The sequence below is a fragment of the Carassius gibelio genome, chromosome A17 (assembly GCF_023724105.1).
Source record: "Carassius gibelio isolate Cgi1373 ecotype wild population from Czech Republic chromosome A17, carGib1.2-hapl.c, whole genome shotgun sequence".
NCBI classification, from domain to species: domain Eukaryota; kingdom Metazoa; phylum Chordata; class Actinopteri; order Cypriniformes; family Cyprinidae; genus Carassius; species Carassius gibelio.
In genome coordinates, this window is record NC_068387.1 from 24,018,669 (window position 1) to 24,042,718 (window position 24,050).

General features: G+C 36.4%; 3 protein-coding genes across 8 annotated transcripts in view; all 3 read left to right on the forward strand.

Moving 5' to 3' along the window:
* The window catches only part of LOC127933153 (antimicrobial peptide NK-lysin), a 35,797-nt gene extending 22,473 nt beyond the window's left edge, over positions 1–13,324 (forward strand). The window contains exons 2-4 of the mRNA XM_052529909.1: positions 11,672–11,736; positions 12,811–12,906; positions 12,975–13,324. Of these exons, the coding sequence (XP_052385869.1) occupies positions 11,672–11,736; positions 12,811–12,906; positions 12,975–13,139 (326 nt within the window). The 3' untranslated portion in view covers positions 13,140–13,324. The remainder of the gene's footprint in view (positions 1–11,671; positions 11,737–12,810; positions 12,907–12,974) is intronic.
* The window catches only part of nkl.4 (NK-lysin tandem duplicate 4), a 50,932-nt gene that overhangs the window by 22,432 nt on the left and 4,450 nt on the right, over positions 1–24,050 (forward strand). The window contains exon 1 of one of the 5 annotated variants that reach the window (XM_052529905.1): positions 11,315–11,348. The exons of 2 other annotated variants lie outside the window; for them this stretch is intronic. The gene's annotated coding sequence lies outside the window, so the exon portion shown is untranslated. Of the gene's footprint in view, positions 1–11,314; positions 11,349–17,336; positions 17,375–22,131; positions 22,223–24,050 lie in introns of those variants that run through there. 2 more of the 5 variants (XM_052529904.1, XM_052529903.1) reach the window with 2 other exon arrangements.
* On the forward strand, positions 11,334–19,976 carry LOC127933150 (antimicrobial peptide NK-lysin-like). Of its 2 annotated transcripts, none has more exons than XM_052529899.1 (4): positions 11,334–11,417; positions 17,722–17,786; positions 18,293–18,388; positions 18,485–19,976. In XM_052529899.1, the coding sequence occupies exons 1-4, from the start codon at positions 11,375–11,377 to the stop codon at positions 18,653–18,655; spliced, it is 375 nt and encodes a 124-aa protein (XP_052385859.1). In that variant the 5' UTR covers positions 11,334–11,374; the 3' UTR covers positions 18,656–19,976. The 2 variants fall into 2 exon arrangements, with proteins under 2 accessions (XP_052385859.1, XP_052385860.1); XM_052529900.1 differs by lacking the exon at positions 11,334–11,417 and adding an exon at positions 17,297–17,444.

A 24,050-nucleotide genomic window follows, 5' to 3' on the forward strand; every position in this document is an offset into this window, starting at 1 on the left:
ATGTCGATAATGAAAAAGATGCATTGGGATCAGCATTTTTAGACATTCTGAACTCTATTGGTGTTAGACAACATGTTTCAGGACCTACTCATTGTCGAAATCATACTCTAGATTTAATACTGTCACATGGAATTGATGTTGATAGTGTTGAAATTATTCAGCCAAGTGATGATATCTCAGATCATTATTTAGTTCTGTGTAAACTTCATATAGCCAAAATTGTAAATTCTACTTCTTGTTACAAGTATCGAAGAACCATCACTTCTACCACAAAAGACTGCTTTTTAAGTTATCTTCCTGATGTATCCGAATTCCTTAGCATATCCAAAACCTCAGAACAACTTGATGATGTAACAGAAACTATGGACTCTCTCTTTTCTAGCACTTTAAATACAGTTGCTCCTTTACGCTTAAGGAAGGTTAAGGAAAACAGTTTGACACCATGGTATAATGAGCATACTCGCACCCTAAAGAGAGCAGCCCGAAAAATGGAGCGCAGCTGGAGGAAAACAAAACTAGAGGTATTTCGTATTGCTTGGCGGGAAAGTAGCATATCCTATAGAAAAGCATTAAAAACTGCTAGATCTGATTACTTTTCTTCTCTTTTAGAAGAAAACAAACATAACCCCAGGTATTTATTCAATACAGTGGCTAAATTAACGAAAAATAAAGGCTCAACAAGTGTTGACATTTCCCAACACCACAACAGTAATGACTTTATGAACTACTTTACTTCTAAAATCGATACTATTAGAGATAAAATTGCAACCATTCAGCCGTCAGCTACAGTATCACATCAGACAGTGCACTATAGACCCCCTGAGGAACAGTTCCACTCATTCTCTACTATAGGAAAGGAAGAATTGTATAAACTTGTTAAATCATCTAAACCAACAACATGTATGTTAGACCCTATACCATCTAAGCTCTTAAAAGAGGTGCTTCCAGAAGTCATAGGTCCTCTTCTGACTATTATTAATTCCTCATTGTCATTAGGATATGTCCCCAAAACCTTCAAACTGGCTGTTATTAAGCCTCTCATAAAAAAACCACAACTTGACCCCAGAGAACTTTTATAGACCAATCTCGAATCTCCCTTTTCTGTCCAAGATACTAGAAAAGGTGGTATCCTCACAATTATATTACTTCTTAGAGAAAAATGGTATATGTGAGGATTTACAGTCAGGATTTAGACCGTATCATAGTACTGAAACTGCTCTCCTTAGAGTTACAAATGATCTGCTCTTATCATCTGATCGTGGGTGTATCTCTCTATTAGTTTTATTGGATCTTAGTGCTGCGTTTGACACAATTGACCACAACATTCTTTTGCATAGACTTGAACACTTTGTTGGCATCAGTGGAAGTGCATTAGCATGGTTTAAATCGTACTTATATGACCACCATCAGTTCGTAGCAGTGAATGAAGATGTATCATATCGATCACAAGTGCAGTATGGAGTACCTCAAGGCTCAGTACTAGGGCCGCTACTCTTCACGCTTTATATGTTATCAGGAAACATGGTGTTAGCTTTCACTGTTATGCTGATGATACGCAGCTCTATATTTCCTCGCAGCCCGGTGAAACACACCAATTTGAAAAACTAATGGAATGCATAGTCGATATAAAAAATTGGATGACGAGTAATTTCTTACTGCTAAATTCAGAAAAAACAGAGGTGTTAATCATAGGGCCTAAAAACTCTGCTTGAAATAACCTAGAACACTGTCTAAGACTTGATGGTTGCTCTGTCAATTCTTCGTCATCAGTTAGGAACCTAGGTGTGCTATTTGATCGCAATCTTTCCTTAGAAAGCCACGTTTCTAGCATTTGTAAAACTGCATTTTTCCATCTAAAAAATATATCTAAATTACGGCCTATGCTCTCAATGTCAAATGCAGAAATGTTAATCCATGCATTTATGACTTCAAGGTTAGACTATTGTAATGCTTTATTGGGTGGTTGTTCTGCACGCTTGGTAAACAAACTACAGCTAGTCCAAAATGCAGCAGCAAGAGTTCTTACTAGAACCAGGAAGTATGACCATATTAGCCCGGTCCTGTCCACACTGCACTGGCTCCCTATCAAACATCGTATAGATTTTAAAATATTGCTTATTTCTTATAAAGCCCTGAATGGTTTAGCACCTCAGTATTTGAATGAGCTCCTTTTACATTATACTACTCTACGTCCGCTACGTTCTCAAAACTCAGGCAATTTGATAATACGTAGAATATCAAAATCAACTGCGGCCGGCAGATCCTTTTCCTATTTGGCGCCTAAACTCTGGAATAACCTACCTAACATTGTTCAGGAGGCAGACACACTCTTGCAGTTTAAATCTAGATTAAAGACCCATCTCTTTAACCTGGCATACACATAACATACTAATATGCTTTTAATATCCAAATCCGTTAAAGGATTTTTAGGCTGCATTAATTAGGTAAACCGGAACGGGAAACACTTCACATAACACCATACTTTCTACATCATTAGAAGAATGGCATCTACGCTAATATTTGTCTGTTTCTCTCTTGCTCCGAGGTCACCGTGGCCACCAGATCCAGTCTGTGTCCAGATCAGAGGGTCACTGCAGTCACCCGGATCCAGTACGTATCCAGACCAGATGGTGGATCAGCACCTAGAAAGGAATCTACTGCCCCGAAAGACAGTGGAGACCAGGACAACTAGAGCCCCAGATACAGATCCCCTGTAAAGATCTTGTCTCAGAGGAGCACCAGGACAAGACCACAGGAAACAGATGATTCTTCTGCACAATCTGACTTTGCTGCAGCCTGGAATTGAACTACTGGTTTCGTCTGGTCAGAGGAGAACTGGCCCCCCAACTGAGCCTGGTTTCTCCCAAGGTTTTTTTCTCCATTCTGTCACCGATGGAGTTTCGGTTCCTTGCCGCTGTCGCCTCTGGCTTGCTTAGTTGGGGTCACTTCATCTACAGCGATATCATTGACTTGATTGCAAATAAAAACAGACACTATTTAAACTGAACAGAGATGACATAACTGGCCTAATGGTTAGAGGGTTGGACTCCCAATCGAAGGGTTGTGGGTTCTAGTCTCGGGCCGGACGGAATTGTGGGTGGGGGTAGTGCACGAACAGCTCTCTCTCCACCTTCAATACCACGACTTAGGTGCCCTTGAGCAAGGCATCGAACCCCCAACTGCTCCCCGGGCGCCGCAGCATAAATGGCTGCCCACTGCTCCGGGTGTGTGCTCACAGTGTGTGTGTGTGTGTGTTCACTGCTCTGTGTGTGTGCATTTCGGATGGGTTAAATGCAGAGCACAAATTCTGAGTATGGGTCACCATACTTGGCTGAATGTCACTTCACTTCACTTCATTCAATGATGAACTGCCTTTAACTATCATTTTGCATTATTGAGACACTGTTTTCCAAATGAATGTTGTTCAGTGCTTTGACGCAATGTATTTTGTTTAAAGCACTATATAAATAAAGGTGATTGATTGATTGATTGATTAAAATGTGTTTCTTTGAGCGTCTTGCGATTGCTTAGCAACGCATCGTATCTGAACGGACTGCAAAAAAAGCGGGTGCTGAAGTGACAGAGAAGTATGTGAAGAGATGAGCAGGCCTCAGCAAACTTTAATGGCTAATTTCATTGCGGACAGTTCCGGTAAAAGGAAAGGAGATGACCAACTCGAAAATAGCAAGAGAGAAAAAAAAGTCAAGCTTCAATCGTAAATAAAATACCTCATACATTAGGTATGGATTTAAGACAACAGGCGATTCCATACAAACCCGTTATGTGTTATTGGTGAAAAACTGCAATGAAGCCATCAAAACGTCAGCGGCACTTAACCACCGAACACCCAACTCTCAAAGACAAGACAATGTTGCTTGCACATTCACGCGAACCACGCCACAGCTCAGGAGCAACCGAACTCCACCTTCTCCAGGTAGTCTCAGGTTCAGTACCCCAGTGCGCACCAGGGTCCGATGACAGCGTTCACATTAGCGATTTTTCATGCAAACCGTACCCCGTTCGCACTAAATTGCCAGTGTGAAAGCCCCCTAAATGAACATAAGCCAAATAGGCATTTAGCAAGGAACTAAAAACCAGGAACAGGTGATCTAAATGAATGAAAATTAACTGCTGATGAGAACTGAAAATTAGCCAAGTGAGGACAGATGGGAACAAACAAAAACCAAAACTTGACATGACCATTCTTTTATTTGTGCAGTGTGCAGGTTTTTACCAATAAAACCACTGGCTGGATACAAAAGCAAAATACAAAATAAAATAATTTATCTCTCCAAGACACTGGCAGTTAAACCTGAATGGAGGAAAAGAAAATACCTTGAAGATTGAGATGGGTCAAAGGTCAGTGGACCTCCATGAGGGCGTTAAAGAGACTTTGAAGGCTGACTAAGGTCACAGAAGAGTTTCCAGACAAGTCAAAAGACACCAGAAAGCGGACACAAAACAACTAGAGTTGGAACAGAGAAATATTTCTTATTCAAATCCATCTCCCCGGAGTCATTTCACACAAAATTAAAATTAAAATAAAGTGGTCAAATATCTTGTAAACTCACAATTTAAATTGGGGGGGTCGTGGGGAAGTCGTGGCCTAGTGGTTGGAGAGTTTGAATCCTAACCCTAGGGTTGTGGGTTTGAGTCTCGGGTTGGCAATACCAAGACTGAGATGCCCTTGAGCAAGGCACTGCACCCCCAACTGCTCCCAGGGCATCCGCAGATTAAATGGCTGCCCACTGCTCCAGGTGTGTGTGTGCACTTTTAATGGGTTAAATGCAGAGCACGAATTCTGAGTATGGGTCACCATACTTGGCTGAATGTCACGTCACTTTTTTTTTAGCTTTTTATTTAATTTCATTTGTAAAGAAAATATGAATTAATCAATAAATCTAAATAAAAAAAATTCTTAAATCAAGGGATGAGACTTTAGAATATCCCCAATGCAGAGCACGCTCACATACATACAGAGAAAACTCCCACGGATAGATAGATAGATTAATGCCAAAAATACATACATTTAAGGCAGGAGTGTCAAACTTTCATGGAGGGCTGAGTTTTTTTCCAATCCTGCTCCAAAACCAATTTTCAAATAAGCCTGAAGGACTTGATAAGTTGGATCAGGTCTGTTTGATTGGGGTTGAATCTTGACTCTGCAGGGCTCTGACCCTCCATGAATTGAGTTTGGCATCCCTGATTTAAGGGGTGATCTTGTTTGCTTGGGAAACCCTGTGAGACTTAGGTCTCTGCAGAGCAAAAGTGGGCGTTTATCAACTTGTAGGGGTTTTCAAACTGCTGGGTGTTTCTTAATCATGCATTCAAAATGATCCCCCTTACCCAACCCCACCCCTAAACCGTCTGACGTCTGCCAATCAGTTATTATGGTCTAAAAACACCCTGATCTGGTAACTCCCATTACTTACCTGCAGAGACCTATACTTGAACCCTGTTGCTGCTGTAGACAAGTGTATGCTGAGATAATTCTCAAACCCCTTCATCTGAAGAAAAATATATCTATCTATCTGGCCCTCCCCTCCCATCAAAAGAGAAAAAGCTATCAGCCAATCAGATTGGAGGACCAGAAAGAACTATCATATCATATTTGTATGTATATGTACAAAATGTAAAAAATTATAGTTTATATATCTCAAGGTCTATAAATCAAAGTTTCAAGTTGGAGTGTTTCTCTATTTCAGTTGATTTGCTCTGTATAAAATCTCCTTAGAGATCCTTTAGGCCCCCCTAATGGCAATAACCATAAAATGCAATTTAATGTAATTTATTTTCCACGAGGGGGCATCAGACCCAATGCATGGTATATTTTACAATTTCTTTTTTGTTATTGTGAAATAAACTCAACAAATATGCTTATTTTCATAATAAAACACAATATGTAAAGGTAAATAAAATAAAAAATCAGTCTCACAAAAGCACCAACAGTGTAGTCTGATTACAGAAAGAAGGTTTCTAATGAGTTAGTTCTTTTTAGTCTATCAAAAACATAGAACAGTATGAGGATCCATAATTATTGAAAAGCTTTTATGAAACACTAGTGAAATTAACACTTATATCAACATTAGTGAAATTAATTCATTTGCATTAGTGAAAAGCCTGTTGTTTTCAAATAAACTTTTAAAGGGTTAGTTCACCCAAAAATGAAAATGATGTCATTAATGACTCACCCTCATGTCGTTCTAAACCCGTAAGACCTCGGTTCATCTTCAGAACACAGTTTAAGATATTTTAGATTTAGTCCGAGAGCTTGCTGTCCCTCCATTGAAACTGTGTGTACGGTATACTGTCATGTGGAACTACATGAGTCATTAATGACATAATTTTAATATTTGGGTGAACTAACCCTTTAATGAAGGTCAAATCTAAACTCTGCAGGGCTGTGGCACAACAGAAACTGAGTATGACACCTCCAGTACAAAAACAGTGAAGTGTGAATCCTATACTGTATATTTTAAATGACTGCTATGTGTAGTTTATTATAACTTTAACAAATGCACAACTAGTAAGTTACTGACTGGTTGTTAATGGGATAACCTTGATAAATAGTAAGAAGTATTTTAGAAATATGAATGAATTTTTTTTTAGCATTGTTGCTTAATGCACAGTTAATGGCAGTTATTGCAGTGCATTATACACATCCATGGTAGTACCACATCATTTTGGAAGAACCTTATGACAGAACATTAAATTTGAGTGCAATCGTATTTATTACTATCTGATAAACTTGATATTGTCACAAAAACAACAACAAAGCCCTGTGATCAAAAATAAATGTGACCCTAAACCTAATTCTAACCCTAATGTGCCTATAAAAAAAATTGCATTCCTAGAAATTAAGAAATGTGTTTTATATATATATATATAAACATCCACCCTTTTTTCACACATGGCACCCTGAGGATCACATACAGGAAGTAAAAAAGAAAATAAAAATTACAATAGTCCAGTCTAGAGGTCATGAATGCATGAATTAGCTTTTCTGTATCAGAAACTGGTAATGTTTCTTAGCTTGCCAATATTTCTAAGTTGTTGTCTATTATAACACCCAGATTTTTGACTGTAGAGGAAGTTACAGTAGCCTACATACAAAAAGTATATACAAATGAAAGTATTAATTTCTTAACAAAACAAAAAAACTGTAGTGTAGTGAACAGTATTGTAGTTGCAGTTCTTCAGTACAGAGACTTTCATAACTAGGAGTTAACTTTAATACATTGTTTGTAGCTATATTTGATTTATACGTTTTATTTCATATAACAAGTACAGACACATTTGGTTTGCAAAATTATAATTGGTAACACTGCAGCATTAAAGTCATAAACTACAAAGCTAGAGTAGTGAATATTAGAGTTTTATCAGAATATTTGATAAACAGGTCCTTCTGTAATGATAAAGATTAAACTTTCATATATTTTAGATTCATTGCACATCAACTGAAATATTTCAGGTCTTTTATTGTTTTAATACTGATGATTTTGGCATTCAGCTCATGAAAACCCAAAATTCCTATCTCAAAAAATTAGCATATTTCATCCGACCAATAAAAGAAAAGTGTTTTTAATACAAAAAAGTCAACCTTCAAATAATTATGTTCAGTTATGCACTCAATACTTGGTCAGGAATCCTTTTGCAGAAATGACTGCTTCAATGTGGCGTGGGATGGAGGGAATCAGCCTGTGGCACTGCTGAGGTGTTATGGAGGCCCAGGATGCTTCGATAGCGGCCTTAAGCTCATCCAGAGTGTTGGGTCTTGCGTCTCTCAACTTTCTCTTCACAATATCCCACAGATTCTCTATGGGGTTCAGGTCAGGAGAGTTGGCAGGCCAATTGAGCACAGTAATACCATGGTCAGTAAACCATTTACCAGTGGTTTTGGCACTGTGAGCAGGTGCCAGGTCGTGCTGAAAAACGAAATCTTCATCTCCATAAAGCTTTTCAGCAGATGGAAGCATGAAATGCTCCAAAATCTCCTGATAACTAGCTGCATTGACCCTGCCCTTGATAAAACACAATGGACCAACACCAGCAGCTGACATGGCACCCCAGACCATCACTGACTGTGGGTACTTGACACTGGACTCCAGGCATTTTGGCATTTCCTTCTCCCCAGTCTTCCTCCAGACTCTGGCACCATGATTTCCGAATGACATGCAAAAATTGCTTTCCTCCGAAAAAAGTACTTTGGACCACTGAGCAACAGTCCAGTGCTGCTTCTCTGTAGCCCAGGTCAGGCGTTTCTGCCGCTGTTTCTGGTTCACAAGTGGCATGACCTGGGGAATGCGGCACCTGTAGCCCATTTTCTGCACACGCCTGTGCACGGTGGCTCTGGATGTTTCTACTCCAGACTCATTCCACTGCTTCCGCAGGTACCCCAAGGTCTGGAATCGGTCCTTCTCCACAATCTTCCTCAGGGTCCGGTCACCTCTTCTCGTTGTGCAGCATTTTTTGCCACACTTTTTCCTTCCCACAGACTTCCCACTGAGGTGCCATGATACAGCACTCTGGGAACAGCCTATTCATTCAGAACTTTCTTTCTGTGTCTTACCCTCTCGCTTGAGGGTGTCGATGATGGCCTTCTGGACAGCAGTCAGGTCGGCCGTCTTACCCATGATTTTGAGTAATGAACCAGGCTGGGAGTTTTTAAAACCCTCTGGAATCATTTGCAGGTGTTTAGAGTTAATGCTAATTTTTTGAAACAGGAATTTTGGGTTTTCATGAGCTGTATGCCAAAATCATCAGTATTAAAACAATAAAAGACCTGAAATATTTCAGTTGGTGTGCAATGAATCTAAAATATATGAAAGTTTAATTTTTATCATTACATTATGGAAAATAATGAACTTTTATCACAATATGATATATATTGAGAAGGACCTGTATATTGTGGGTGGAAAGAAACGCTCACTTGTGGTTAATGCAGAGGTCTATAAAAAAGAGCTCCGTGGGCTTCAGTTTCTGAAAGCTTCATCTTCAAGCTGGTTAGCGATCATCTGCTAAGATGCCCCGCAACATCTTTCTTGTCAGCATGCTTATAACTAATTACATTACTTGGTTACATTTTCTGGAAAGTAATGTGTTACTGGCCGGGGCTTGCTTCTTTGTTTTCAAAATGTAAAAAAATGTAAAATGTAAAAACCCTTTCACACCAAAAGGTGAAATAAATAAGCCTCAGTCTGAAGGAAAAGTAAGTTCACATCTGTACAGTAGAAAGCAGGAGAAGAAGGTTCAACACTTTAGCAATAAAACAAACAATGAAGCACAAATGTTAGTTTATCTAAAGTCATCTTTGCTTAGTATTGAACTGGATCGTCAAAGGTCAGCAACAAAGACATTGGTTAATAAAATGGGATTAAATACATAAAGGATATTTTTGTTAACGTATAATTGCAGTTTTGCGTCATATTCTGAGTTCTGATTATTCAATTAATTTTGATGAATACTGAATCTGTTTAGTTTTTTGTTTGTTTTTGTGATTAATATGAATCAATAAATTTTCACATTTAGTCTAGAACTGCAGTAACATCATTACACAGTGCACACAAACCTTCCTTTAGTTATAAAAAAGTGATCTGATTACGTAACTTGCGTTACTTTTTTTGTGTTAGGCCAAACACTGTTGTATTGTGTGTTAGGATATAGTCATTTTTTTTTATGCTTGAATCATTTTCTTTTAACATTAATTATTGTCAATTTATTTGTAGTCTGTTCAGTTCATTTTCGACATTCAAGATGTAAAGTTCTCTGTAATGACAATAGTTATTAACTGAGTAATTGACCATATCTTCTTCTTCGTGTCCTACGATCTTATATTACATCTTTCCAGTGTGTAGCACAACTGATGGTGTGGTAGCTGGGCTCAGGCTACTGTAGGTCATGATCTAAGCTTTGCAATACTAGGCTGCACTGCATGAGGTGTTGCATGCCCTGCTTTTCTCGCTACCGCACTCGCACTTGCTGGTTGGTGAGAGACCCCAAGCATGTAGCGTTTGTAGTCATCTTCTTACTCATAGCCTATCAAGGGTCTTCCAGATAGGCCATGGTTGATTGTTACCATGTCAGCCAAACTATGAAAAAAAGTTTGAGTTTATAGTCCGGAAAATACGGTACTCCAGGTAGAGCACGCGTATTCTGCTACGGAGTAGCATAGTCCCAAAGCTGATACTTTAATTGTGTTTGGGTCAGCTCCCCATTTACTGTTGGTTAATTTCCTGAGTAGATTATTATATCTTGTGCTGATCTTTGATTTCAGTCTGATGATATGCTCTCTATAGGACAGCGTACGATCTAAAGTGACCCCACGGTAGACTGGGTAAGGATGGTTTTCCAGTTCTAGTTCAACCCATATTATTTCCAGCTCTCTCTTTAACTGTTTGTTATTGAGATGGAAGCTGCCAAGTTGGGTTTTACTCGGATTTTTCTTGAGGTGGTTTTCCTGATAATATGCAGACATCTCTGATCTCCCTAGTTTCCCAGTCTTGGGAATTCCCCTTCATTTGGTTTAGTATATTCCCATGTTTCTTGAGTTCAGGGTCCTGTCTAACATTGTGTTTTGGATGTGTTGCAAACCTGTTTCTCTGTGTTCCTTGTGTAGTTGGATTAAATACCATTTTACTAATTTTGTCTTCATGAGCTCCGATTAGCAACATTCTGTGACATAAATTAAGCACGTACAGTGTTTCCTGATTACAGAATGAAAGACTCTAAAGGTGATGATATGGGGCAAGTATTTTTTAAGTATTTTTAAAATAAAAATGAAATGAAACTTTGTTTAGTATTGATGTAAAATGTAAAGTTAACACCAATTATTGGATAGTTTGGTTGTAAGAGTTACACTGATTTAGGTGGGGTGCAGACTGCCTCTCTTTTCAGAAGTGATATTTCTAGAAGTCATAAGACATTTCTGAATTTGAATTCCACAATGTCACATCAATTCATGAAGGACTTTTAAAATTATAACAGTTTGAGAATTAGAAATGAGGAAGCAGTTCTTGATTCTATTCTGAACAGCTCAACGTGTGGTTTAGTGTGAAAACCATCAGACGCCCTGCAATATGCAAGCTAAAGAAACTCTCTTCTTGAAAGTTGAGGCAATTAGAAAAGAGTGAGTTAAAATGATTTATCTTTCTAAATTAAGGCTTAATTATTTGAGGATCCTTCTAGTTGGGTGGCATTAGGGCAACCCTTTTCAAATGCAATATTTCAAAGAAAGTTTCAAACTAACTGGTCTCACTTCACAGTGTCTGTGGTTTCTTCTAAAAATAGAGGTGTTTTAATAAGAGTGTCTTCAAAGACCCTCAGCAAACAAGAGAGTTTTCAGTCTCATTGTGTTCAGACTCTTTTGCCAAACAAGATGCTGCGGAGAATCGTCCTGATCACCCTGCTGATATCCTCAGGTAAAATTAGCACAGATCAGTTGTTGGTTATCTTTATCCATCTATTTATCTTAATTTTGTGTGCCTAGCTTGAAATGACTGCATAGACTGGTTTGGACCGGCTCAAGTTCATTGATGTGCAATGCTGGTCATGCTAAAACCAGCTTGAATGTACCTAAAGTATATATATCACATTCTCGCTGTTTAACTAAACTCATGTATTATATTAAATGGCCACATTATTTGCCACATATATCATGCATTTTTTCTTACAGTTTGTGCCCTTCACTGGGAAATGCACAAAGAAGATTCCATTGGAAATGAATTTGAAGAAAGCTCTGTGAGTCATCCTTAACATCGTTTACCATGAGCTTTTCTTGACTGCGATAACTTTAGTTATGTCAAACGATTAATCGTGATTAATCGCATCCAAAACAAGTTTTTGTTTATATAATATAGTATGCATGTGTACTGTATATATGTAACACCAGGCCAGCAGAGGCAGCCTTCACCTGAGTACTGACTGTTCACCGCTCCCTCTGCTTCTACAATCATTTCATTTAACACAAGGCAGCGTGTTCATACTTTGCAAAGTATTGCTAGTTTACCTGCCTTACCAACCGGTTTCCTAGTGACTATTCTGACTGCCTGTTTTCACGTTCTTGCTTCTTGAATTGCTCCATTGGATTTACTGCCTGATTGGACTGATGTTTGTGTTTGACCTATCTGCCTGCCTACTTGTGTCTGCGTTTTGGATTCCCCTTGTAATGTGCATGTTGAAAGATCGGACTGCTATTATGATACACACATGCATGTATATATTTCAGTTTGTAAATGTTATGTTTATATATTAAATATATTTATTTATAATATAAATTATATGAATATCAATATATAAGTACATATTTTCAAAATATAAACTGTATGTGTGTGTATTTATATATGCATAATAAATTTACGCAAAACACACATCTTTCATGCAAACAAAAACTTTTATTTTGTATGCGATTAATCGTGATTAATTGTTTGACAGCACTAATGATAACAAATAGTATTTACACAAAATTTACTAATTTAGATAAATTATTATTTTACACATCAAAATTCACAAACTGTTATTTGAAAACTGGAAAACTACATGATCTGTTTAGGTGATAGTAGAACTGTCTATTTAATTGGCCAAACAATAATATGACTGTCAGCTGATTAATCACTGTCTTATGCATAGATCCCGATCTATAGAGGTAAGATCTTTGTCATATACTGAAATGAAACTTCAAGATTGTTTGCAAGATGCATAAGCTAGAAAATAATTTTCAAACAGCTAGTCGTGTCCACTTTGAACTGCTAATTCGATTCTAAATGTCATATGAAACTATTGATACTAAAATACTGCCATATGTTGATATATTAGGGTGAGATAGAAACAGAACAACTCCCTGGAAAGTGCTGGGCTTGCAAGTGGGTGATGAAGAAACTGAAAAAACAGATCTCCAACGGAGCAACTCCGGTCAGTATCAGTACTTTTTTATAAGCTTTAATAAATTAATGTGAGACTAATGACTTAATTTCCTACAGGACGACATTAAAAATAAGCTGGGGGTGGTCTGTGATGAGATTGGCTTCCTAAAGTCAATGTGTAGGAAGTTAGTGAACCAGTACATGGACACTCTGGTTGAAGAACTTTCAACTACTGATGATGCCAGAACCATCTGTGCTAACATTGGTGTTTGCAAGAAATAGGCATGGAGTTAATGAGCTTATAACATTTTAAGAATCATATTTGATGAATTTAAGAAATGCATTAGCCATAATGAGCTTTTCAAACAGCTTTTTGTGTGAGATACTGCAAGATCTGCTACTGCAAGATTATGATGTGACAACATGTAGCTATACGATAAAATAAACAATTTTGACAGGAAAAACAATGTCAACATTTTTTCATTGTTGTGAGTAAATTTGAAATCAACCCCATAATATAATCTGGCAATATATACTGTACAAGCACTTTCCTTTTTCACAACAATATAATTGGTTACTTGTCAAAAACTGAATGTAATGTAAATTACCCATTTACCCATAGCAATTTTTGAGATGCTCAGAAAGAAATAGCTTATGTCTGAATTGTCAGTAAACCTAAAGGGAATGTACCATCAAATTTCCTTTTGAGTTTGAACATCATGAGTCAAGTTAATCACTGTTTTGTGGTTTGAACCTACAACCATTCTGTTATCAGTGTAGATCTTTACCAATAAAACCACTGGCTGGATACAAAAGCAAAATTCACAAAAAATTGACAATTTATTTATCCAAGCTGACAAGACACTGGCGATTAAACCTGGGTGGTATGAAGGTAATTTAATGGCAAAAAGATTTTTTTATATGCAGGGTAGAGTTGTGGAAATGTACATAAAACTGTAAGCTTAAATTAAATTTGCATGCACAAGAGAAGCTTTGTAAAGGTGTAAATCGTGTTTCAAGTGTAAGAAAAATTATATGCAGCATTTTACTGTTACTCATAAGTGTAATTCAAGTTTGGTGAAACTGCAGCTTCATGCTAAAGCTAAATAAATATGATCTGCATTCTTATGACTTCCATTTTTCCGCACTTACACTTTTGGCTCATTGTTTTGGCTAAAATACGGTCAAAAGCACTGCAAGCTTGTGAACAGTGATTTGCAAGCAAAAACAACAGTTTAAAGAACTGCAGAATGGATTGACTGCATAGAACCAATCTGTTTGTGTAAAAAAAATGTCTAAATGACTTGTTGTGCACGTGGGGCAAGTTCCTGAAATAATAATAATAATAATAATAATGTGCTTACAATTTTTTCACGATTTTCTCTCAAACTGAGTTTTGCAAGTGTGAGAGGGAGGGCGGGTCCACCACCTTCTTGTAGCCAATCACATGAGGCTTTCACTGACTCTCCATTTTTCTTTTATTCCGATTGGTTCAGTAAACACATCATATCTCAAAACATTAATCTTCATTTCGTTCCGGATCGTTCTCGCTGCCAGAATGGTACTTTTTATGTACATATAGTCTACATTTAAAATAAGTATACAATAACTTAATTAATATACTTTATAAGTTGTGTACCATTATACTAGACTCCCATGTGTTCATACTTAATTGTGAGTTGGTGTTAACATTATTGGATTGATTTGACTTTACATAGAAATTTCATATATCATATAATCTGCATACACCATTAATCTGATGTTAAACATTACAGTCAAAATTATGTTATGTGGAAATGCTCAGCTTTAAAGTATCAGAGTGCTATACTTTGTAAAAACCTTTTTACTAAACCAATAAAGCTACATAAATCTGAATTTGTCCATTTTTCAGACCATGTCTCCGTTAACAGTAATTAACACTCAATTGTAAATTTTGAAATTTTGGTAGTGATTCTGATTATTAAACTGATGAATCTATTATAGGAAGCAAGTATGAGCAACAAAATGCTTTCTATGTGTCCATATTTGATAAACATGAAAAACCTATACTTCAAATATAAAAAAATAATAATAATACAGCTTTGATTTAATATGTTTTTAATTATGTTTAAATATATATCCAAATTAAAGTAAGTAATTATGTTGGAATCCAACTTTCCCAGCCACTAGGAAACGCACAGCCATGTTTATATGTTTAGATATTGCTAAACAGCCATCTAGTGGTTACACAATGGTATCACAGAAGATAAATGGTGTGACTATTATGACTAATTTATTTTATAGTCTCAAGCACACAGAAATCATGCAAAAGAAAATTAAGTACTTTTACTATGATAAAAGGTTTGTGATGTCCACATAAAATTGTAGAGGCTGTTTCATCTATCGTAAAAAGGTGGCCTTAAATGAAAGAATAAGTGAATAGTTGAATTAAAGGTTTGGCCAACAGCCTAGACAAGGATTTGATTGTGAAGTCTAGCAGCAGCAATTACTGTACATGGCCTTTGGCTCCCTTTGCAGGTATTTGTAATAACATGTTATGTACTGTACATAAATAGTTTGTTTAGTATTAGACTACATCATGTTTTTTAACAGTGTTATTAACCAATCATTATTGCTTCATTGTTTTTTATATAATGCATTTTAAGTCATTTTAAAAGCTATTGATGGCTTAGGTCTGTTTTAATGCAAACCACATAGTCTGCGTATAGGGAGGGACGGTTATTAACAGTTTCCACAGATTACTTTTGCTTGGGTGGTGATATTATATAAGCCTATTAATAAGGAAGTTGGCTAAAAAAGTTTTTGACTGTCACGATACGATGTAAATATGGCCCTGTCCAGGAGCAAAGAAATGCACCATGACTTAAATTAATAAAATAGCTTTAATACTGAATTGCTACATTATATTTTATTTTACAGAAACAATACGATACAATAAACTTGTTCATTGTAGAGAGAGACATGTGTTATTCACACACACAACTTTCATCTCACTCAAAATGGCCAAATTTGGAAAAAAAGTTTGCCGATTAATTATTGTAGGTACTTGTCTCACTCAGTGTCTGTGGTGGTTATGGCCCTGATCAGACATGAAAATATGCTTTTGTAGGACTATCATGCAGTCAGTTAATGGTTCAAAACTTGAAAGTTTTTTTTTTGCAAACATTTCTTTGAAGAACATGACCGTAAATATGAACACAAGATTGAATCTGAATGTAACACAACAAAAAGCTCTCAGCCAATCAGATTCAAGGACCAGAAATAGTTGTTGTATAAATGCATCATACTGTAATTGTATGTATAAACAAAATGTAAAAAATATATATGCATAAATGCATAAAAATTATAATTGTATCAAATCGAACTATTTTTCCATATTCCAGTTGATTTGATCTGTATAAAACCTCCATAGAGATCCTTTAGGCCCCTCATGGCCAAATATATTTCACCCATCCTATTCTCCCCTCAGTCGTGGTACTGAAGGTGGAAGAGAGTGCTGGTCATTCAGTTCCTGCCAGACCTGAGACTCAAACCCATGACTGTGGGTTACAAGTCCAACTCTCTAACCTTTAGGCCACGACTGCCCCAAAAATGCAAGTAATATCATTTATTTTCCACAAGAGGGCATCAGAAAAATCTGAAGGACTTGATTAGCCAGATCAGATACACTTAATGAAGCTTGAATCTAAACTCTGCAGGGGTGTGACATATATGTGGGTTATTATAACTGAAACAATTGCACAACTAACTAATAAGTTACTGACTGTTTGTTAATGTGATAACATAGTATAAGATAAGATATTTTGACAGATGTATTTTATAAAAGAAAATGTTTAGCATTGTTGTTTAATGCACAGTTATTGGCAGTTATTGTATTGCATTAGGGTTAGTATTGCCTGGTATTACTGCAGCATTTTTGGAGATACCTTGACAGAACATTCAATTTGAGGGCAATCATATTTATTACTATCTGACATCATGATATTTTCACATAAACCCTGTGATCAAAAATAATCACTGAATATGTACAGTTATGTGGCTCATTATTCTATTTGCAAACGTCAAGTACAATATATAGTTTGTATATTGTCTATTTTGTATACGGTCTATGCTGGGTTTTGCGTGTGTGTTTGTGTGTGTGTGTGTGAGTGAATGTGCCAGCTTGTCACACAGAATAAAAATAAATAGATTGATAAAGGTAACTAACAACTGAATTCTATATAATTATATAGAATTTTTTTAATGCATTCCTAGAAATTAAGAATTGTGGTTTGAGTTTTATTTTCAAGCAAAAAAAATAAAAATAAAAATTTAAAAACAGCCGCCCTCTGATTTTTCACAAATGGCACACTAGGGATTACATACAAAAGAAGAAGTAATGCCAGGAGTGAGTGTACATCATCTTCACATGTTGAGGGTGCTACTGGTCTCTCTTTGTCTGTGGTTTCTGGTTAAAAACTGTTTCAGAAAGAGTTTAACTGAAGACCTACAACACGCAGAGAGTTTTCAGTCTCATTGTGTTCAGACTCTTTTTGCCAAACAAGATGCTGCAGAGAATCGTCGTGATCACCCTGCTGATATCCTCAGGTAAAATTAGCACAGAACAGTTCTTAGTTACCTTTATCAATCTATTTATTTTTATTATGTATGCCAAGCTGGCACATACACTCACACACACACTCACACACACACACACACACACACACACACACAAAACCCAGCATAGACCGATTTGGACCGGATTAAGTTCAGTGCTGGTCATACTAAAACCAGTGACCAAAATATACATATCATATTCTCAATGTTTAACTAAAGTCATGCATTATATTAATTTCTCACATTGTTTGTGCATTTTTCCTCACAGCTTGTGCTCTTCACTGGGAAATGCACATAAAAGAATCTATTGGAAATCAACTTGAAGAAAGCTCTGTGAGTTCTTAACTTCATTTATCCTGAACGTTCATCATGATCCCATTTTATGTTCACTTGTAGAGTAGCACAGTGAACTGCTTTAACCAGATTGTGTATTATATCTATAATTGGTGCTCAAAAATGTATTTTTAATATAGAAGTTGCATTCATTTCTATTGTTTTTCCAAGAATTATTTTCCATGACTTGTGTTAAAAATTCACAAACTGCTATTTGAAAATGGAAAAACTACATGATAATTTTATGTAATGGTGGAAAAATTTACAATTATAAATTGACCAATAAAATAACACAATTAACTGTCAGCTGATTAATCAGTCTGACTATTGCATCGATCATGTCAGGTCAGATTTTTGTCATATACTGAAAAAGAGCGTTTTTACAAGAAGCAGTTGAGCTTGGAAATGGTTTCCAAACAGCTAGTCTTCATGTTCGTTTTGAACTGCTAGATTCTAATCGTCATACTGTATCTAAACTATTGACTCTGTATCTGTTCTCTTAATAGGGCGAGATACAAACAGAACAACTCCCTGGATTGTGCTGGGCTTGCAAGTGGGCCATGGGGAAGCTGAAAAAACGAATCTCCAATGGGACAACTGCGGTTGGTAACAGTAGCCTATTGTTTCATATGCTTTACTAAACAGATTCGTGTTAGAACAATGGCTTAATGTTGACTCTGCTCGTCACTTTCCTACAGGATGAAGTTAAAAAGAAGCTTGAAAATATCTGTGATCGGATTGGCTTCCTGAAATCACTGTGTAGGAAGTTTGTGAACAAGTACATGGGCACTCTGATCGAAGAACTTTCAACTACTGATGACGCCAAAACCATCTGTATTAACATTCGTGTTTGCAAGAAAAAGGAATAGAGTTAATGACCTTAAGGAATCCTTGATAAATTGAAAAAAATGCTTTTTTATTTGTTTGTTTCTAAAGGGCTTTTCACACTGTACTTAACCCTGAGTTACTGTCATTCTAAACCCAATTTTTAAACCCAGGGAAAGGAATGTTTCACACTTATAATTGAGAAAATGAGTTAGAACCACTTTTTGAAACGATGTGGTGTTAGAATGTTACGTAGACAGTAATGTAAACCCCAGGGAATCAGGGGAAAACATCTGATATTGGCAAAACATATTTGGCAAACAATCCAATGTGTACGACTATTTGTGTTTCTGGAAAGCAGCAAATTGATTGATTGTTGATTAACGGAACATTGTGAGATTGCAGTGAACTGAAGAGAATGACTGCTTTTAGTGATTATAGAGAGATCGCTCTTTGCACATTTTCTATGCATACCGACACAAACAGCTGTGCACTCATACAAATGCATGAATGCGATAAATGGAGATTTTCACTTAATAATAGATTACCTTTTTAATTTGTTTCTTGGCAAACCCTATCCTGATAGCACACGTTCGTCACGGAGATGTCTGTTTGACATCTGCCTTTACATCCGCAAGATGTATTTTTTTAGATTGTTTGCTCATCTGCAATACGTCTAGGACGTTTTTTTTTTTTTTCATTTCAGGGGTCAAATAGATTTTTTATCTGAAGATGCTTATGATTTAGAATGAATGTAAAACAGACATCTTAAAGATGTCTATCAGATGTTTGTACACAGCAGATGCTTTCCAGATGAAGAGATCTTTAACAGACAACTGGCAGACGTGCGTGTGCTATCTTGGTACCGTATGCCTTAAGAACACCTGAAATACCGAACGAGTTGCACAGGATAATTTTATGAAATTTGAATCATTTTGTAAAAAAGATTGAATGTCTCAATTCATTAAATGGAAAGTTGAAAGCATATTTTTTTAAAATAATGTCTTCTTTTTTAAACCAAAAAAGCAGTTTACATCTTATGTTCAACAAAAGAACGAAACTCATACAGGTTTGGAACAAAAACTGGAGGGTGATTAATTTTGGGTGAACTATCCCTTAACTATTTCAAGTGTGAAAACCCTTAAGCGCTTGCTTTAGCTGTAAAAGTTGGTGAAATTCTGCACTAGAGCTAGAGTGCACTAGAGATAAAAGTGTGAGAATAGTGCTTCAGTATATAATAGTTTTTTTGCGAAATTATCATGTACTCTCAAGTTTAGACCAACTGTTTTGTATGTTTTTTCGTTTTGCTTTTTGCATTGAGCTGTAAAATGTGTGTGGAAAAATAAAACATGTTTTGTCACCAGATTTTGCGCTTTTTCAAGTTTTGGAGATATTTTTACAAATAGAGTATGCTTGAATTCATATTTTACTGGTCTGTTTCCTGGTACATCAACACCATATTTCAAACTCATCATTTCTTGCATTTTGCAAATCATCAGCAATAAAGATGATTTGCAGAAAGATCATCAAGACTGTCAAAGACTGACAGCCTCTCATAAAGAACAAGAAGAACTATAAACATTACTGGACACAATAAGTCAAGTTCAGAGATCATTATTAATTTGTTTAGGTGGCTGGTGACACATCCAGCAATTCAAATTCTGTGCAAATGAGCTTCTCAAACAGCTTTTCCTGTGAGACACCGCAAGATGCTGCCACTGCAAGCTTACCATGTGACTGCATGCATCTATATAATAAAAATGAGGCATGAAAAACAAATTTGTCATCACTCTAAGTAATTTTAAATATTTGTGATAAGATGCAGCAAAATTCACAAACACTTTTTCTTATTCCCAGATTCAAGGACCAGAAATAACTGTTGTATAAATACATCATAATTGTATGTATAGACTTTTGTACAATATGTAAAAAAAAAAAAAAAAAAAATGATTATATATCTGAATGCATACAAATTACAGTTGTATCAAACTGAACTATGTTTCCATATTCCAGTTGATTTGCTCTGTTTAAATCTCCATAGAGATCCTTTAGACCCCTCTAGTGTGGCCAAATATATGTTGCTCTGCATTTCACCCATCCAAGTCTCTCCTCAGTCGTGGTACTGAAGGTGGAAGAGAGTGCTGGTCATTCAGTTCCTGCCAGACCTGAGACTCAAACCCATGACTGTGGGTTACAAGTCCAACTCTCTTCTCTAACCTTTAGGCCAAGACTGCCCCAAAAATGCAAGTAATATCATTTATTTTCCACAAGAGGGCATCAGACCCAATGCATGATATATCCATAATAAAATAGAACTTTTTTGTTTTTGTGAAACAATGTAAACGAATATGCTTATTTAAATTATAAAACACAGAATGTAATGGTAAATAGAATTTAATTCGCTCCCCCCAAAAAAACCTATAGATAAAGATATTTTATCAAAGTATATTGATATGAGCTCTCCTGACCAAATAAAGAAGTGTAATTTAAATGCTACAGGTCATTTGGACCTGTGAGGTGAGGTTTTATTACTCTCTAACAAGGAGAGGATGATGTTTTAAAACACACACACACACACACACACAAAATAACTAAACCCAATGATGCTCGGATCTTTTAATTGTTTTCCTATGTGAATTCTACTGAATTCTGAAATAGTTTCAAGCAAAACACTTCATTATCAGAACCACAGTTGAGTCCAATTACAGAAGGAAGGATTCTAATGAGTTGGTTCTTTTTAGTCTAACAAAAACATACAGTACAGTATGAAGGGTCATAAAGGCCATAATTACTGAAAGGCTTTAAAAGAAATTAAAGTTTCTATCAACATAAGTGAAATGCATTTATATGCATTAACGAAACGCCTGTAGTTTTCAAATAAGTCTGAAGGACTTGATTGGCCAGATCAGATACACTTAATGAAGCTTGAATCTAAACTCTGCAGGGGTGTGACACTACACAAACCGAGTTTGACACCTCCAGTACAAAAAAAAGTGTCATGTGAATCATATTTAAAATTATTGTTATGTGTGGGTTATTATAACTGAAACAATTGCACAACTAATTAATAAGTTACTGACTGTTTGTTAATGTGATAACATAGTATAAGATATTTTGTCAAAAGTATTTTTTATTACACTTTTTTTACCATTGTTGTTTAATGCACAGTTAATTTTGCCTGGTAGTACTGCAGCATTTTTGGAGATTGAGTGTAGTCATATTTAGTACTATCTGACATCATGATATTGTCACATAAACAAAAACAAAGCCCTGTGATCAAAAAATAAACATCACCGAATATGTACAGGTATGTGGCTCATTATTCTATTTTCAAAAGTGAACAACCAATTTATTTATTTATTTATTTTGGTGTGAGATTTTTTTTTCAAGCATAAAAAACATCCACCCTCAGATTTCTTTTTACAAATGGCACCCTGAGGATTACATACAGGATGTAAAAAAAGAAGAAGTAATGCCAGGAGTGAGTGTACATCATCTTCACATGTTGAGGGTGCTACTGGTCTCTCTTTGTCTGTGGTTTCTGGTTAAAAACTGTTTCAAAAAGAGTGTAACCAAAGACCTAAAACAAGCAGAGAGTTTTCAGTCTCATTGTGTTCAGACTCTTTTTTGCCAAACAAGATGCTGCGGAGAATCGTCCTGATCACCCTGCTGATATCCTCAGGTAAAATTAGCACAGAACAGTTGTAAGTTACCTTTATCAATCTATTTGTTTTTATTCTGTGTGCCTAGCTGTCACACACACACAAACCAGCATTCCCTTAAAGGGGGGGTGAAATGCTATTTCATGCATACTGAGTTTTTTACACTCTTAAAGAGTTGGATTCCCATGCTAAACATGGACAAAGTTTCAAAAATTAAGTTGTACGTTTGAAGGAGTATTTCTGTTCCAAAAATACTCCTTCCGGTTTGTCACAAGTTTCGGAAAGTTTTTTTCGAGTATGGCTCTGTGTGACGTTAGATGGAGCAGAATTTCCTTATATGGGTCCTGACGCACTTCTGCCGGAAGAGCGCGCGCTCCCGTATAGCAGCGCACTGAGAGCACAACAGACTTCACTGATCAGAGCGAGAGCGAAATGTCACAAAAGGAGTGTGTTTTTGGTTGCCAGGGCAAGACAACCCTGCACAGATTACCAAAAAAAACAGCATTAAGGGACCAGTGGACGGAGTTTATTTTTACAGAGCATCAACGGAGTTGTGCAAGTGTTTGTGTTTGTTCCCTGCATTTCGAAGATGCTTGTTTTACAAACAAGGCCCAGTTTGACGCTGGATTTGCACATTGTTTATTTCTTAAGGATAATGCAGTCCCAACGAAAAAGGGTCACGATCGTGTGTTGGAACCGCATGCGGTGAGTAAAACTGCTTCAAATATCTCTGTGTTGTTAACTTAGCTATCGGCGCGTGAGCACATCAAGTAAACAACATGCGATGTTGTCATCAAACTGCACTTTCCACATGTACAGCTTTAAAAAAAAAAAAAAAAAAAGACAACATAAAGTGGAACTTAGTCATTTTCCAAAACCGCTAAGCAAATATATACAGTTTCAGTACATACCACATAGAGACGTCCTGCTGTAGTCGTTGCTGCTGCTGCTCTCGTTCAGTTTCAGCCTCGGGATCTGATTCTGGATCATAAATATACGCTGGATCTGACTGTAAGCCATGGTTTGTTTTGGATGTTTTTTCCTCACGGTAATGTCACAGCTTCCACATGCTCTCAACGCAAAAGCCTACTCGCGCTCGTGATTCTTTACAGACTATCTTTCTCTTATGAATATAATAAAACTAAAGACTTTCTGGAGTTATGAAGGATGCAGTACTACTCTATAGGTACTCAAGATTAACAGGAAATTGAGTGAAAATTAGAATTTCACCCCCCCCCCCCTTTAATGACACTTCATCAGTAACGTCTGCGGGTTTGGAACTTCAGATGGCAAAAGTTCTAATGTTTATTATTATATGTAAGTCTTTTTCATCATTGGTCCTAAATCTTTTGCTTCCCAATTTCGTCCTACATATTCTGCAATATGTGGGAAAGAATTAGTTACACTGAACCATTTTTTAACAAATTCACCATCTGGTATATTTAAAGCTGCTCCCTGTTTACCTATTATGATGTACTGGGAGACTATCTCAATCTCCTGTCCTTTTGATTCTTGCCATTTTTGTTCTATTTTTCATACTTCTTGTGATATAATTTATCTTTGTGCATTGAAATTCTGATTTGGATAGCTGTGTTTTAGGAAACTGTGCTTCAATAAACTTTCCCCAATTAACAAGTCTGTCTCACATCTTGTTCTATCTGTCCTATCCAATAGACATTTGCTTTTGGCTCTGCAACTACAATTTTTGTTTCTGTTCTTATTGCATCAATTTATATTCCTTCTAGAGAGCACCCAATGTGTAGCCCTAATTTACAGA

What these genes read in the sequence shown, in the direction of transcription:
- LOC127933150 (XM_052529899.1), top strand. Translation starts at nt 11,375, where the DNA reads ATGCTGCGGAGAATCGTCCTGATCACCCTGCTGATATCCTCAG. An exon ending in CACCCTGCTGATATCCTCAG is followed by an intron (nt 11,418 to 17,721) that starts GTAAAATTAGCA and finishes TTTTCCTCACAG; the next exon opens with CTTGTGCTCTTCACTGGGAA. An exon ending in TCTCCAATGGGACAACTGCG is followed by an intron (nt 18,389 to 18,484) that starts GTTGGTAACAGT and finishes ACTTTCCTACAG; the next exon opens with GATGAAGTTAAAAAGAAGCT.